General features: G+C 34.8%; 3 protein-coding genes across 3 annotated transcripts; 2 read left to right on the top strand and 1 right to left on the bottom strand.

Annotated features, from left to right (window-relative positions):
* Positions 1-3653: 3653 nt before the first annotated feature.
* LOC133205033 (MTOR-associated protein MEAK7-like) lies at positions 3654-9446 on the top strand. Its single transcript, XM_061340776.1, has 8 exons — positions 3654-3853; positions 5400-5624; positions 5853-5985; positions 6708-6823; positions 6906-7212; positions 8336-8454; positions 8662-8865; positions 9028-9446. Exons 1-8 carry the CDS (start codon positions 3740-3742, stop codon positions 9187-9189), a joined length of 1380 nt encoding a protein of 459 aa, XP_061196760.1. The 5' UTR covers positions 3654-3739; the 3' UTR covers positions 9190-9446.
* A 303-nt stretch (positions 9447-9749) lies between these two features.
* Positions 9750-12317, top strand: LOC133206285 (transcription factor AP-2-epsilon-like). The gene has a single exon (XM_061342235.1). It carries the CDS (start codon positions 10658-10660, stop codon positions 11987-11989), a length of 1332 nt encoding a protein of 443 aa, XP_061198219.1. The 5' UTR covers positions 9750-10657; the 3' UTR covers positions 11990-12317.
* A 437-nt stretch (positions 12318-12754) lies between these two features.
* On the bottom strand, positions 12755-17682 carry LOC133206056 (gigaxonin-like). The gene is made up of 5 exons (XM_061341962.1): positions 17458-17682; positions 16539-16904; positions 15243-15605; positions 15026-15153; positions 12755-14494 (listed from the first exon to the last, which is right to left on the bottom strand). The coding sequence occupies exons 1-5, from the start codon at positions 17655-17657 to the stop codon at positions 13671-13673; spliced, it is 1881 nt and encodes a 626-aa protein (XP_061197946.1). The 5' UTR covers positions 17658-17682; the 3' UTR covers positions 12755-13670.
* Positions 17683-17710: the final 28 nt, after the last annotated feature.

Here is a 17710-nt window from a genome sequence, read left to right as displayed (position 1 = left end):
GTAGATGTATTCCATGTGACAAGACCTTCCCTTTTGACCAAAATTTTTACCCTTTTTCCTTGAACTTTGAGTTTGACTTAACTGTTTGAAAACTTCAACCTCCATAACATTTAAACGATTAGTTCTAAGACTTTCATATTTCACATGTGCATTCCTTGTGACAAGACCTTCGATCCCTAGGGTATCACCCATTTTGACCCTTTGACCTTGACCTTTGAGTGTGACCTACTTTTGAAATTTTGTTAACCTTTTTAACAGTGGACCATAACTTTTGAACAGTTGTTGCTAGGGCTTTCGTATTTCACATGCATATTCCTTGTGACAAGACCTTTCCTTAAGTACCATTAATTTTGACCTTGACCTTTGAGTTTGACCTACATTTGAAAAACATTGGGCATAACTTTTGAGCGGTTGGTGTTAGAGCTTTTATATTTCACAGGTGTATTCCTTGCGACAAGACCTTTCTTTGGGTGCCAACATTTTGATCTTTTGACCTTGACCTTGGAGTTTGACTTGAATTTGAGAACTTTAACCTTCGCCATGAGCAGTCATATAGGGACATCAGTGCTTCGTAAACACATCTTGTTATATTACGCATTTATTAATATATATATATATATATATATATATATATATATATATATAAGCAGTAAAAACCAGCAACACTGTATATCCTAAGTGTCGGATCTACTAAGTAGATACAAGGTCACAGATGGAAATTCATATAAAGCACTAAAAATGACCAACGACACGAACAATAAAAATTGTCAAATTTTCGGGACGACCTGTCCCTTCCTCAGGACAAAGAAAAACGTTAAAAAGTCATAAAAACAAAGGAAACAGAGAAACAAAAAGAAACAGAGAAACAAAAAACAAAAACTAAATTTAGAATTCATTCGAATTTTAATTCGTTTTCTATAAACAGCCGTGAAATAGCAAAAGAGAAAGTAAGGTGGTAGTTACAGTTAGCGGATCAAAGTTACTTGCAATTTTTAATGAAACTGACAACAAGCAATCGTTTAATTATTTGACAAAACGTCATTAGTGAACTACAGGCCCGTAGAACGCGGGTAGAACTCTCCCCACTTTTTTCGGAGTATAGTACTTTGCTATAGTAAAGTTTCATTTAGATGCCCCCGCCTCCCGCCACCATCACCACCACCACTTTTTGTTTCTGTAAGGTCGAGGACTAGCAAAATCCAGGATTAGAAAAAATGTACGAAAAAGTAAGAGAAAGGTACAACCCCCAACCAACCCAAAAACCACACGAAATAGGATTTTCAAGTATGGACAGACAAGTTTTTTTTCTTGTCAGATTTTTTCGGAGGTTGCACCCCCCTTCCACATTTAAAACCGTTGCCTACGGGCCTGAACTTTTCACTAAAAACTTGTTTAAGTGATACAGAAGAAATAAGTTGTGATTAAAAAACAAAATGTGCAAATTGTTTTCGTCAGTCCCCGATCTTAGTCTTGAAGGAAATTTCTTTAGCGTCATATGGCACCGAACCCGATGTCGAAAGCCACGAAAGTGGTGCATGATTTCTAACTAAGTAAAGTGTAAAGGCGTTCCAGAATTGCACGGAAAGTCTAGAAAGAACAAGTTTGGCGCGGTTTCTGACCTCTCTAGAGGCAATGAATTTGAAGATAAAGAAAGTAATCAAGCTCAAAAGTCCATTGAAACAATACAAATCGGGAGCAGAGCAAACACTGCATGAACTCTAAAAGCATCAGAGGTGCATGGGATCGAGTGCCATATAGGAGTAAGCATCCCCTGTCAACCGGTCACACCCGCCGTGTGCTCCTTGTCATGATCGGGCAAACGGAAAAATCCATAGAAATTTGGTGTGTAAATGATGGCCTAACAAATTAGTATGAAAAACTTCAGTCAGCATTCGTCTTAATGAGATCGACCATAGAAATTGCGAAATTTTGACTTCAAACGAGATTGTTGATATCATTGTTTCATCAACTTGTTTGTCACTAACTTGCCTCGTTTTAGAAATTGTTCGTATGTAGAGCATTCTCTTGCGTATCGAATCAACTGAGAGAATAACTGCAGAACTGTAGTGTCATGATTTTATATTTTAGTCTTTGACCATAACGCTACAGATCCCGTAATGTAGATAAAGTGCAATATGGGATGTATTTCGCCACTTTCCAGCATTGGTCGATCAACGACCTTTCATTAATTCCGAAATTCTAGACATATTCTATAACCAACCTGTATAATTCATCCACCTCCTAACCCTTCATAGTCGTCTCTACAGACCAATAAACTTGCTTGTTGTGAATTTGTTGTCGGGTGGCATAAAATTATGTGTCAGCGCGACAGCGTGTTGTGTATAGTTGCGTTAGCGTGACCGAATGTTTTGTGTTAGCGCGACGGCGTGTTGAATAAAATTGCGTTTGTGTGACGGCGTGTTGTGAACAACGCGCTAGCGCGTTGTAACGCAGTACATTTAAGGTGCCAAATGGAAACATCGGCGAACTTTTTAGATAGAAAATACATTCTTTACAAGGATGGGCGTTTCTTTTTAGGACTTTACTATTATCGGACAAATGCAATGTGGTTGAAAACTACATGTTGAGGACTATTTAGACTTGTCACGTGATGTGGCAGTCACGTGATTTTAGCAAATGAGGTCATCTATAAATTCTAATATTGCAAGGACATAACCAACTTAAAAATCTAAGTTTAACATATAATTATTTTCAACACTCTTTGTAGTTTGTGAAAAGTGCTGCGAACCTATATAGATTCTACTATCTAATTGCTAAAATTACATTTGTTAGTCCGTATGTTTAATATTTTGCTGGTCAAGTACATTAAATATAGATATAATTAATTCATTTGCAAGATTTCAACAGGTTCGCAGCACTTTTCAAATATCTTCATACTTCTTGAGTTTATGTGTAAAAGCTTGTCATAATTCATTTGAGGGTATGCCCTTGCAATATATCGATTTATTACGACCCTTCTATTACCCTTCAATGAATCTGCATACAAATATACGACAGTATCGCTTGTCTAGGGAATATGTACGGGAAGTATATGAATAAAATCATAAAAAAGACATCGCATCCAAGTTAATGGCCTCTTATATATCTACAATTTATATTTTATTTAATAACAAAATACATTTTTCATTGTATAAATATAACTTGATCCGCCTCTCACTGCATACAAACTGCGTCAAATTTTACGATATGACGTCACATTGACAAGTGCGTTGCGATCAGTGAATTGTTTAAATATTGCTGTGTGGGATTTAACTAACGACAATAATGCATGCACTACTTAATTAGTATTGATGTAGTTTAAATAAAGCTATTCAACAGTTTAAAATAGCAAATCATTTCATTTTATAGTAATTTAAAGAACTTATATTTTTGTGTGATGTCATAGTAAGCATTTCCCGTATAAATTAGGCCCCGCCTAAGTACAGATTCCGGGGGGAAAGCTGGGGTGGGCTGGGGGTGAAGGTCATAGTTTTCGTAGTTTTGCGATAAAAATGTTTATAATTTTCTACTTCGGAGATCCTGGGTTTTCTTGACTCTCTTGTGACAATACTTTAATGCTTATTTTTTCGGGCGATTTGGTGCATTGCATTAATCTTGTTATTATTTTTTCTTCGAATTGAAAAAAAATAACTCGATTACCATCGGGATCGTGATGACACATTTTCCAAACACGTAAACAAGTCAGCGTGACATCGGAAACTGACGGGAGAAATCAGGAATGGGAGGTTCAGAAAGCAAGGAATCTGCTCCCCCGCAATTATTTACCCAGGGGGATGTCTTGTGTATTCATTCAAAATTCGATAAGCTGTTTAAATCCACACATTCTTTTCAGGTAAATGGGGTACAGTGTTAAAAGGGAAAGGAAGGTGATGAACATCTGAATTTGTTCTTGCATACACATTTGCGACATTTGATTGTTTACAGTATGCTGTATACATAATTAAGGTCTTTGCAAAGCTTTGTGAGTGCCCTATAGTAATCACTCTGTCTGACTGTCCGTCTTCCGTTCACCATGTTCACAATTTTTGTTGTTTTTTGAAAAAAAAATTGTTGGTTGTCTTCTTTTAGTTCAATTTTGATATGATGTGTAACAGAGTTAAAGTGGATATGTGTTGTTTATAGTGAGGCCAGAGTTAAAGTGAATATGTGTTGTTTATAGTGAGGCCATGTTCCTGCTAGAACTAGCCATGCGATGGGTTTAATCCTTTAGCTCAGTGGGTAGAGCATTGGATTTTAAGTCTGGGGTTGTAGGTTTAAGCCACAATGTGGACACCCCATAGGTAATCAGTCATTGATGGTTGAATAGACAGAAAGACATATTTTGATATCAATTATGATTAATCTGGTTGGAAGCTGGGGATGGCAGAGTAGTTTCCTAACATTGGTGATAACTTTTGAATGAGAGAAGACAGGTTGTTTATATTTGACATGTACATTACCAGTGACTATTACCTGTGACTACGCCTTTCAGAAAGAAATTTGATTTTTGACTTCATGACCTTGACCTAGAAGTTTGACCTTAATACTTATGAAAAATATAAGCTTTGGCCGTAACTTTTGCACGGGAAGAGACAGGGGTTTCACATTTTTTTTCACATGTACATTACTTGTGAAGAGATCTTTATGAATGTATTATGAAATTTGACGCTAGGACTTTGACGTTTGATGCAGGTTTCAGACACTTTAATCTTAAAATAACAAAAAAGTTGCTGTGAAGTTAATGTATTTAGTTTTAGAGGCAAAAACCAGTGCTCATATATTGTTTGCTGAATTCTTATCAGAAATATACTGGTATCTATCATGGACATGCTATGCTTCAAGACATTGTTTATTCATTTTATGTTCCTAGAAGACATACACTCTATTTAACAAAAACTTTCGTTGTTAAACATTTCAAAACATGTTGATCCATTTGTATAGAAACACAGCCCATCAGAAATGTAGGTTTGTTTACTTATAGCCTCAGAGCAGCAGAAATTAGAAATAAATTTCAAGTCCACAATGAAAGTTTATTTTCTAGTGAAAGTTTTTAAGTGAATAATTGTGACAAATGTTTACCAAAAATAAACAAAACTAGCAACCTGGTGCCAAAATGTTCATAAATGTATGTTGGGAAATTTTCCACCAATTCTTTTGTGTGAAAATTATGACGCAAAAATGTAGCAATTGACAGTGGTAGCTAGGGTCCTAATTTTTAAAGGATAAGAAATTATTAAGATTTTCATCCTCAAATTTCTAGCAATGTTTATAAGTGAAATGACTTGGTCATGTTTTTAATTCATTAATTTTATCCAATGATTGTAGAATTAATGAATATTAAAAAAAAAAGAAAGCCAAACTGACTGCTGCTCACATATTTTATGAAACTTTTGAAACAGGAAGGACTTGTGCCTTTGAACAAGGAGTTAAGCAGGAATCTATATCAGTACATCAGTCACATTCAGACACATCATCATAGTCACCAGAAACACAAACAAGGAGTGACAGTCCAGCAGTTTCAAGTGTTTGTCTCACATGCATTGAAGGGCACCTATGAAGAAAAGGCAGCCATCTTCTGTGGAATGAAAAATTCAACACAGATTAGTGCAACTGATGTCTCGGATGTAAATGACTAAAATTTTAATTAAAAAGAATAATAAATAAAACATAATCTACATGTTATTTCTTTTAAATAGATAACCTTGAAAGATTCCATACTTTCTTGCAACATTATCAAACATAAATATGTATTTTTTTAATTGTTTACCAAGTACAATTAAAGGTGTCCAGTTTTCACAGGTGACAATAAGTCTACTGGAGGTGTACAAACATTAAAGGTGTCAGTTTTACAGGTGACAATAAGTCTACTGGAGGTGTACAAACATTACTTGATCCAGCTTCCTCACTGGAGAGGTATCCATGCCCTGAATACTGGAGTAAAGGGAGATAAGCAGTTTGTTTCCTACCTTACAAAGGGATTAACAGGTTAGTCCAAAAAAATCAAAAGGTCATAGTTAGTACAAAGTTACATGTAGCTTACATCAGTTAGAAATAGAGGGTGTAATAACCTCAAATTATGGTCATGAAAAAAGCCAAGGTCACACAAATTGGAAGTGAAAAAAATGTTCTTGGTCTAAAGGCTTGTAAGTTAGGAAGAAACATAAAGTTCTGAAGAAGTCTATAACTAGTTTGCAGAAACTTGAACCAGCTTTATGGGGACAAGGACATCAAAAGATCAAGGTTATGGGGATCAGAAGTATAAACTTAATGTCTAGTTTAGTAACAGAGGAATGTTCAAAGGTCATTCTGTTACATTTTGGTAAACATTTTTTTATGATCAGAGGATGTCATCACCATGAATCAAGGTTATCTAAATATCACAGAAATTTACAGTGTAAAAATTTTGTGATTAAATACACTTGAGCTTCAGTATCTCGAACGCTGATGTCTCGAATACCATGGATATCGAAGTGATTTGGAAGTCCCAACCACTTATTCTTTAAGTATTCTACCCTCGATATCTCGAATCCTTGGATATCTCGAGGTTTTTTGTGATTCCATCGAGTTTGAGATAACGAGGTTTGACTGTAATTGTACGCATTTTCAAATACACATGAACTCTGTAAGGATGCCCTGCATGGGCTTTTTCATGATTTGATGTTTATCTTACCATAAAATTTCATTACATGTTTGAATATTTCTTACAGCCAGTGGTGAGAATTGGAATATGTGTATCAGTGACATAGAAACCTGGATGTCCAAAACACCACATTTTATGAACATCTTTGATACTGTGTGCAGTATTTTGTTCCAGTTCGAGAATGTAAGAAATTCAGATTTGTCTTTTTTGCTACTAAGCTTTTCTATAAATTAGTCAAATTTTGAAACAATAATCAAAATTTTAGAAAAAAGAGATATTGGAGAATATCTCAGCAATGGTACCAATCCCAGTATTTGTGGGTCATCGTAATGAGGCAGTCCGGAGTGTTCTCGACCACAATTCTGTGTTGTTTTTGAACTATAACCTTCCCATCATGCACCAGTCACATTGGCGGTTCCTGTTCAGCAACTCTGTTTTTGGAGACAGCTTCTCTCAGCTTTTGTCACAAATTATAAATAAAGGTCCCACCCTACTTGTGATCAGGGACAAGAAGGGACACCTGTTTGGAGGAATGGCTGCTGACAGCTGGGAGTGTAGGGCTAAATTTTATGGTAAGACTTTTATAGTAGGGGGCAAACCTCATTTTCGTGTGCATCTATCTATATACTGTATACAGGGTTATTTTCACCCTTTACGCTTGCAAACAATTTTGCCCCATTTTAAATTTGCTCAGTCACAGTTCTGTTTAAGAAATTCTACTGTGTTCATTGAATTAGCCCCATTTTAAATTCACCCACCTGTGAGTAGGATGAAAGTGGCAAAAATAAAACGACAGCTAAAATTTCCCTGTGTACAGTATCCAATGCTGTATTTATGCCTCAAGATTGAAGATCACGAGTCGTATTGTTTCCAGTTTGCCTTCTTTCTGTTTGTCTATTGTCTACTGTAAATCACTTTTTATTCACCAGAACTTTATTTAGCATAATTTCAAGAGACCCTCTGCTCATAAAATTTTATTCTTCTGTATAACTTCTTATGAAAGACTACATGCAGCAAAAACGAGAATTCTGAAAATATTGTCTCACTTATAAATACCAAATAACTACCTCGATTTACTTTGATCTTACAAAAAAGAACACTGAGATTTCAGATGGTAACTTTTTGGCTGGTGGGTATTTGATAACCTTGAACCAAGGTCATTGTGAACAAACTATGATATGGAAAAACATTCAGTGAAAGCTCAGCACAATGGAAACATGTCATTATTGTGGCAGATTTGTCATCAAAAGAGAGTGTTATAAATAAAGGTCAGAGAGTGTTATAAATAAAGGTCAGGGTCACAGAGATTAGAAGTTTGAAATTCTTGTACAACCCATAATTTTGTAATGGAAAAACTTTAGAAGTTCCTACTCAGTGAAAAAGGAAGCTAATGATCATGGGGTATGTACATGTACTTATCATGATACTGACCAAACATCATTTGGACAGGCAGGGTCAAGGTTATCCAAAATTGAAACTGAACCAGTTAATGAATTTGTTCACATTACAAATGGCATGCTTTTAGGCATTCTTATTTCAAACGTTGTTTTACAGACCAAGACTGCTAAATCCTGCATATTTACATGTACATATAAGAAAAAGTTCACTAGCTAGTCAAAACTGATGAAAATTTGACAACAGTTTTACAGATATAGTAATGTATAATCATATCCCAATATATTATTATTTCTGTAGGTTCTTCATCATGTTTTCTTTTTACTCTGAGTCCACAGTATGGGATCTACACACCAACCATGTACAATGAAAACTTCATGTACCTCAACCAAGGACAGGCCACACTTCTTAATGGACTGGTATAATATTTCACAGAGTAGAAAAAAATCAACTCTCTACTTTTATACTTGCTTAAAAGATTTTTGCTGAAGATTTCTACTAATCTTTTAATCATATACCTGACAAAAAGCTGGTGCTAATATAGCCATTTTGTTTGATGCTGTTTAAGTATATGTATTTCAAATGTTCATTTCATTTCTATTCTTCTTTGACTTTCCTTTATAAAGGGTATGGGGGGACAGATGGACTATTTTGGTTTGTGGATAGACAGCAGCTTTAATCATGGCCACAGTAAAGCCAAACCTAAGTGTACGACGTACGGCAGTCCTCAGCTATCAGCTGACCCCGAGTTTGAGGTGGACGTTATTGAAGTCTGGGCCCTGGGTCCAGAGAAGAAGAACGAGGATAGTGATGATGAAGGGGAGCAGACTGTGAGTACAATAGTTGCTGTTTTGGAGGAGGTTATGGGGCAATAACTTACCTCGGTGAACGTGATATTTATAAAAGTTGTAAAGTTGCTTATCATCATCATTAACATGGAAAACTAGAAATTTACCCCTAATATTTACATTTTAAAACTTTTTATTCTCAAGGGAACAAAGAAGAGCATCTTACAAAGTGATCCAGAATCCAAGGCTATGCTGGAGTTACTGGGGAAGACTCAGGCTAGCGAAGGATTCCGGGAACATGATGAAGATGATGATCAATCCGAGGAGATGAAGAGAAAAATGAACACCATTCCGAAACTTCTATAGGTGTCCATTTTATTTAGCCAATACATGTATACTAGTAAACCTTTCTGAAATTAAAAGGCCAAATATATACAAAATTATGTATTTTAGACCATATATTGAATTATTTTTAAAATAAGGTCTGAGGCAGGTGGATGTTTTTAGGAATTTCTGAGAGTATTGCCATGTTTTACATCCATCTACCGGTAATTGTTTGTACATGTATGTATGTTATGTATCAGGTATGTATACATTGATGGACGAGACTCTTACATGTATGTCAGGTATAAATGCATTGATCAGTATTGCATCTCCAAATTTAATTTTGAAAATTGTTATAACTTTATTTGGTTGAACAAAAAAACTGTTACTTGAAAAAGTTCATTAAATATCTTAGTCAAAAAAAAAAACTTTGATTCTGTGCATTGAAATCTGTATGTCATTTTACCAGTTGTAGAATTTTAGCTTAAGTTTGTATTTTATTATCAAGATTCTAAATGCAATACTGATCTAATGATCAAATATTACAATTAAAATTGAAATTATATATTATCTAAGGTACATGTAATGTCATTTTCTAATTGTAAAATTAGTGCAATATTTTAATGTGTAGTTATGTTTCCCCTCCATGTTCACATTAACTTGTTCATGAGGAGAATGTACTAGTCTTATGATGAAAATTATGTTCTACAGAACTAATGGTATGGTGTTTCTCTTGTAAAATGTTCAATTTGTACATAATTATCACTTTGCTATTTGTGATAATCTGAAATTTTTAATTTCCAAAATAGAAAAGGAAGCAGAATCCTATTGTAACACAGTTAACCAAACATTTGTAACAAATCATTGAAAAAAAAAGACCAGTGATATGATTCTTCTTGTAAACATGTGACATTTTTAGCATTCATTTACTTTGTAAAATGAAGAAGCATTTTAATTCAATTTTTAAATTTATATTATAATTGAAAGTATTTCAAGTATGTAAAATATGCTAAAGAAATATCATCATATAAAGTTCTTATAGTTGAAATTAAAAGGAAATAACTGTACCTAAGCCAGTTAGATTTACAGTTTAATAATTAATTAAATAATAGTAGTTGGTCTGGCAGCCCATTATCACACCTGTGTAGGACCAGCACAAACACCTTTTGACCTCAGTCAATTACCCGTAATTAGGCCTGCCTATCAGTGTCTCCTATCATTACTGTGTCATCATTTGATTGGTCCACTGTTTAATTGAGATAGTATCTGTACTCCATGTGAAAGAGAGTAAGACTTACTGAGTGGAAGAGTATTATTGTAAGGTGTGGTGTATATACATATCCTCAGGACAGTTTACAGACAGTGTCTTCTAAATTCCTTAATCTGAATCATTCAACAGGAAGTATACAAATGTGATAGGTTGTTATAGCTTTATATGAAAATCCAGTGATCAGTGTGTAACTGTTTTTATAGTTTTTGTAATTGTGATTTTAATTTGTGAATGACATAAATGAAAAGTGCAATGGAGGCTGGTGAAAGTGGACTTTATAATGGATGTTCTGATAATCCTTCAACCCATAATGGACATCTAACATCAATGAGTAATACTGCATTGACATCACAGTCAAGGATGTACCCACAGACCTGCCAGTCATTCTCAGGGGGGCTGTACCCAACTTCCAGTCAGTCACACGAAGGTGTGTATTCATCTGCCAGTATCCAGTCTCACAGTGGATTCCCGCCCCAATATCCCCCCACCAGCCAGGGGGTGGAGTATCCGTTCTTTCCACCTCCATTCCTTATTTCACAACCTCCAGGAATGGAGAGATACCCGAGCCAGCATTCTCAGTATAATGGAGAACAATACCCTCCAATAAACTTCTACCAATCACAGCAGACCGATTATCCTTCACACAGCTTGAATGGAATCCAAGAGTTCAAGCCAGAACCTAGTACCTACCTGAGAGATGACATAGAAAATCTTCCCGTCATGTATAGTGAGCCAAATCAGCAACCAGATAATCTGCACACGTCCGAGTCTTCTTATAGTGGTTCTCCAAATAGCAATGATTCTCCAGTTCAGGATACAAGTTATGTTCCAAGGGAAATCTCCAACCAGATGGAGTTTCAGAGAGCACTTTTACCTCACAAGGAATCTAGATCACATGACATGCCTCTGTCTAGTTCAACTGGTCCAGCTGATGTTTTCTGTCTCGTGGATGGACGTCTTTCTCTACTTAGCAGTACCTCAAAATACAAAGTCACAGTCGCAGAGATCCAAAGAAGGTTATCAGCACCAGAGTGTCTCAATGCATCACTTCTGGGAGGTGTTCTCAGAAGGGCAAAGTCCAAAGATGGTGGCAAGAACCTACGAGAGAAGCTGGATAAGATTGGCTTGGCTCTACCAGCAGGGAGAAGAAAGTCAGCACCGGTGACACTTCTGACATCTGTAGTGGAGGGGGAAGCCATTCGCCTAGCTCGTGATTTTGGATATTTATGTGAAACCGAATTTCCGTCAAGACAATGTGCCAAGTATAATGTTCAAAAGTATCATAGCAACATTCCTGAAGAACAGATGGCAAGAAAAAACATGATCATTGCCTCAAAACAGATTTTAAAAGAATTCATGGACATTTTGAATCAAGATCGTTCCCCTATTGGGAACTCCAGACCCCAGAATATTTTGGACCCAGAAATCCAGAATCCTCTGACCCGTTTCAGTATGATTTGTCACGGATTTGGGTCTCCTGCTATTGTGGCGTCACTGGCTACTGTACAAACTTATCTCACAGAAATGCTGAAACACATGGATAAAGACTTCCCAACAGGGACAAAGGAATAATGACAGTAACAAAGAATTAAGTGCTTAATATTTGTTTTCTCAATATCTGTTGATTTTTTTTAACAATGGAGAATTTAAAATTCTTATCTACCTTAATGCTGCATATGTAACATAAGCATTCAGTGATATTTTACCAATATTACTTGTATTGTACACTGATTCTGACTGATGGTGAATTATATTTTTTGTACCTAGTTACAGTAAGTGTGGCCAAAGATTGATGTTACAAAATATAGAATGCTGTTTAGAATGTGTTTAAAGCTTGACAATATGTTTTTGCACAATGATTGATATTTATTTCTTATTTTAAAATGATCTGTTATATGAATAAAAAGACATACCATATTCAGAATCAGAAGTTAATTAAAAAAAAAAATTAGTACAAATCTTTATCATAAGTTTACATTGTAACTGTTGGAAGATTTATTTTAATGCATTTTGATCAGAAGTTGATTTATCAAAGCTTTCATGGAATGTACAGCAGTACTACTGAAAATTGTACCAATTTGAAATATTCACAGCAAAGCCATGTATCATTGAAAAGAAATTTTATCTGTGTTTTGGTATAAGTCACCCAACTTTGAAAATTATTAGCTGTCCCAAGACCTTGGAAATTAATAGGGACCTTCTCATATTTGTGTTTAATTGATTTACAGTGTCTTATATCAACAACAAGTCAACATTTATATTCAAGAATTATAGTCTGTAAAGAAGACATGCTTCTGCCTGCCAATCGAAGTTCAAAGATAATTATAACATTAAAAATGCATTTTAGACATGTCTTTATTTCCTTTTCTTGTCCACATTATTTCAGATTACATACCCTGGTATGTACTAAGCTTCTTGCATTAATTGATAATTAAGCTCTTAATTAAATTTCCACATATATCAGCACAGCTGATAAGAACTGAACAGAATAGAAATCAACTTCTTTGTATATTCTTTTATACTACCTGTATCTATGTTTTTGATACATCATTAGAAGCACAAGCAGTGAAACTGTATTTTATTCTGATCTATAACATACGAAACTACTAACAAATAAATAATTAGAAATGTTTATATTTTCAAATATTTTCCCAAAGATCCTTTGCAAATTAGAAAATGGTTCATCTTCTGATGAACTACCATGGATGCAGGAGCATGAATATCTTCATTCTGACATCATAATACCGGCATGCTTTACATCAAAACTATAGTGCAAACAGTTTTGCTTCAAAAATGATAGTTGATTGACATAATTTTTAGTAATTCCTCAGAAAAATAATGTAAATATAAGATAGGAATTTAATTGTAATGATGCATAGCAAGCAAATTATCCTTTCAAGTTTGGGTTGATCTATCTCTCCCACCAATGATCAAATACTTCATTGGTTTTGAAAATATCTTCCAGAAGCAATTTACATGTAACAAGCACTGCTTTATTGATTTCTAGATACATGTATGTATAAAAAATAACAATTGGAAACCAAATTAATCACAAGTAATAATAAATAAACAGACAAGCACACAAATCAATTTTCCCGTTTTTCCCTCGGTGGAGAATAATAAAAATTTAAAAAATTGAAATGAAAAATAAATTTAAATATGCTGTACAGTATATATTTATCTCATACATAAAACTGATCATCTACATACAAAGAGGAGTATATACATTTGTACCACACAATTCTGACATTTGTCACTGAACTGGAGGTTTAGAATTAGGTAATTTTCTTAAGACTTGTTTAGGTATGTGTAACATACAGCATGGGTATCCACGTAGGTTTGGTGGACCACTCACAGAAACAGTTCTCCATATCCTGCTACAGACATTAAAAGCTCTGATGCATTCAAACCTTCCACCCATTTCTAGGTCCCCAATGACCCAGATCTCATCTCCGTTTTTCACCACAGAAAATATTTGGGAGGAGTCATTCATTGTGCATAGAAACTCCTGTTGTCTGGGAACCTGCTGCCAGCTGTCTTGACAGGTGTTGTAAATTTCTGTCCCACAGAACTTGATGTTGTTTCCTCCATGCATTGCACTTGGACATTCATACCTCCTAACACCCCCAAACACAAAAATATTCTCCCTACAAGCTACAGCCCTAGCATCACATCTCCTCTCCCTCATTGGACAGACAGATGACCAGGTCATAGTACAAGTATCAAAACATTCTACTGACTCGTACAACTTCCCAATCATTCCCCCAGCTATAACATAGATCTTCTTGCCCACTACTGCATAGGCCGACCACACCCTTCTCAGGTTCATTTCTGGTAAAGGTGTCCATTTATGGCTAAAAATGTTGTATGCTTCCATAGAAGTGGTGGGTTCTCTAATATCATTACTGCCTCCAATAGCATAAATATTATCTTCAACGGCAACCAGACCAAATCCAAACCTTGCATGGTTCATCAGACTAATTTGAGTCCACTGGTTGACCTTGGGGTCAAACTTTTCACCTGTGGCCAGTATTCTGTCCTCTATATCCTTACCCCCAATAGCATATAGACACCCTCCTACAAATATAAAGTGCAATGTAACAAACATCTTTGTGAAGATGAACATCTAATTGATCAATAATTACCCCATTAATTACATACAGTTGAACTTTGATATCTCCAACTCTGATATCTTGAATACCATGGGTATGTCTAAGTAATTTGGAAGTTCCAACCACTTATTCTCTAAGTATTTTACCCCTGATATCTTGAATCCTTGGATATCTTGAAGTTTTTTCTCGGTCCCATCGAGTTTGAGATAACAAGGTTTGACTGTATTTGAAAGTTTTCACGCTAATAAAAATACATGTACAAAGATACATGTACAAGTGCTTTATTTGTTTCTTTTGAGTAATCAAATTTTTCCTAAAATGGTGATTGATAAACAATCCTATTTACATGTGCATTTAGATTACAATTTCTCTGGTCTGAACATTTTCCTTTTAAAGTAAATATTTAATTCAATCTAAAGATGAATAATACTATCTAGAAGAGATAATGAATTACAGAACCTGTAGGACTTGGTGCTATATTACATGTTTTGAGTACCTGCTTCAACTACACTGTGAGCACTTCGACTCTGCATCATGGGAGGTAACTCTAGCCATTTGTTACCAGTGGGTGTGGCAGAAAAACAGTAAACATCCCTCCTCACTCCACTCTCTTTCTCATAATTGCTACAACATAAATTTAATTTATATGTTATTTTGCTAAATGTTTTAATTTTTGGAAATTTTCAATAAAGGATATCACTTCACATAATTACTGGATAACTCTGGAATCTCCTCCAGCACACACAAGCACATTGATTATCCCCCTTGGTTGGTCTGTATGCCCATTCTGACTTTGTAATTTGTCCTGAATCATTTTGTGAATCCCAAGGTTGTGTATATCTGGATATATCTCTGTTAACCTTTGGATAGCGTCTTCACTGAGGAGCTGAACCCTGAGACATTTATTAATCAGATCTGACAGGTGCCCTTTCCTGTTCTCCTCATCATGTTTCATCCATCGTATAATGCTGTTTAGGATGTCCCCCTCAGTCCTGACCTGGAGTGTGTCAGTAGACAAAAGGGTGGTCAGCATGTCATGGGGAAGTTGTAGAAACTCTCCATAGTTGATAATATTTCTAAAAATATATATAATTCAATGGCAAAAACCAAAATATAGATGCTGAAAAATCACTAAACTCACCTCAATGAAAGTTACCTAAGTAAAGATAATTAAGTCTCGGCAAATAAGATAGGGATTAATTACCATATCTTTGGAATGGACCTGCTCAAAACCTTTAACCAGGTCACTCAGCAGAAAATGTCAGTAAGGTGCATCATCCAAAGCAAGCCTAGTATTGTGCATCACTAGATGTATCATCCATGCAGGATACATCATCCAAAGAATGTCAGATCCTTGATGCATAATCCATGCAAATTTGGTTCAAGTTAAGTATACAGTATCTATGCTGGACCTAATCCATACACTTCAACCTGTTCAATCATCCAGGAAAATAAGTCAGATGCAAAATTCAAAGCATGACTGGTAGTATAGTATATATCCCTAGATACATCATCATTGCAATATTAGTCAAGGTAGTCTTATAGTTGCTTGACAACAGACTTGCTTCTTAGACTTTGACCAGGACACTGACATGAACATTTGGGGGATAGCAAAAGTTCATCTTGACTCTTCATAGTGGATTTATCTTTGTCTATCCTTCATTTGAAATAAACAAAGAGCACAAATGCATCTGATTTATGATGTTCACAATCCCAAAGTGAGTTTACAGTCATTATATATATATATATATATATATATATATATATATGTATATATATATATATACATATACATACATATATATATATATATATATATATATATATATATATATATATATATATATATATATATATATATAATGACTGTAAATTAGGGTTAGTTTTCGCATAATGATATATATATATATATATACACACAAGAAAGCTTTACAAGTAGAGAAGTATCCACCTGTGGATGAAAATACTGGCATTTTCAAAAGATTTCACAATAGCAATGTTTCACTGACCTGAAGTTGTTCTCAAGAAACTGTGTAGCTTTTAAATGGACCCAAGAACAGTTGAATCTTGAGGCAAAATCCCAGATTCCTAGACAATTTTGTGGTGTTATGCATTTCAGAAGATATTCACAACATGCCTGTTTCAAATCTGTTAATAAAAGAAGGTCAGCAGCCTGGAGAATGTTCTGTATATTTTCCTCATCCAAAACAATTTCTGATGTATACAAATAATCCAAGATTATTTCAAATGTGTCTGCTGTGATCTGTAAAGGAGACAAATCCACAACTCCAGAATTAAGACCTGCCACAGACATTGTAGAATCAGGCAGTGCACCAATATAGCTGCTGCAATCATTAGCTTTATCAAATACCAATCTAAAAAGAGGAAGACTTATGGTTATATGACATCTGGTAGAATTTCATTTTTTTTTTTAAATATGAAAACTTAAAAGTGATAAATTATAATATAGATTAGAAAAACATAAGTTCTCTGGGTTTTTGCAATGAAATATTATATTATAACTTCCTACGACTTGAAGACTCCTATTCATTTTGAGATCAAAAGGTCAAGGTCAGAAATTCATACATTGCATAAAATTGTTTCCGGACAATAACTTAAGTTACTGTATTTTTTTTTTAGCTTTTGGTATGAAATTTTATATAATAACTTCCTCTGTTGATTTTGAAGTCAGAAAGTCAACTTAAGTGAAGAATCAACTAAAGAAAGTCGATTTAATTCAAGCTCAAAAGGTGAAAGTCATTCTTTCTTTTCTTTTTCCATTTCCATTATTTAGGTCTCCCACCCTCTTATTTTGTCACTTGGCAAGGGACGTAAATTGAACAAATTCCTTACATTAGCTTGATTGGATTGTCATTTTAAGAAAAATGAATATTCTAATAACATGCATTTGCAAAGAAAGTCTCTTGCCTGAAGTAATGACTAGCTGCTGCCAAAATTCCCTTTTGAACAGGTATTTCTTTTCCATCGATGAATACACATCCATCACAGAAATGTCTCTTCTTTCTGATGCTGTTCAAAGCACATAGAAGTTTACTGGCGTGCCTTTCAAATGTAAATGTTTGTGGCCTATTGAGGTCCGAATCAGTTCCATCAACGATATACGACATTGTGATCTCTTATAAATCATTTATGCAAAAATTGGCTGATTGTAACAAATTTG

The sequence above is a fragment of the Saccostrea echinata genome, unplaced genomic scaffold, assembly GCF_033153115.1.
Source record: "Saccostrea echinata isolate AGI-Se365-2 ecotype Australia unplaced genomic scaffold, CSIRO_AGI_Sech_v1 ptg000054l, whole genome shotgun sequence".
Lineage (NCBI taxonomy): Eukaryota > Metazoa > Mollusca > Bivalvia > Ostreida > Ostreidae > Saccostrea > Saccostrea echinata.
Note: the sequence above shows the minus strand (reverse complement) of the source record. Positions and strands in the feature narration are given on the sequence as shown.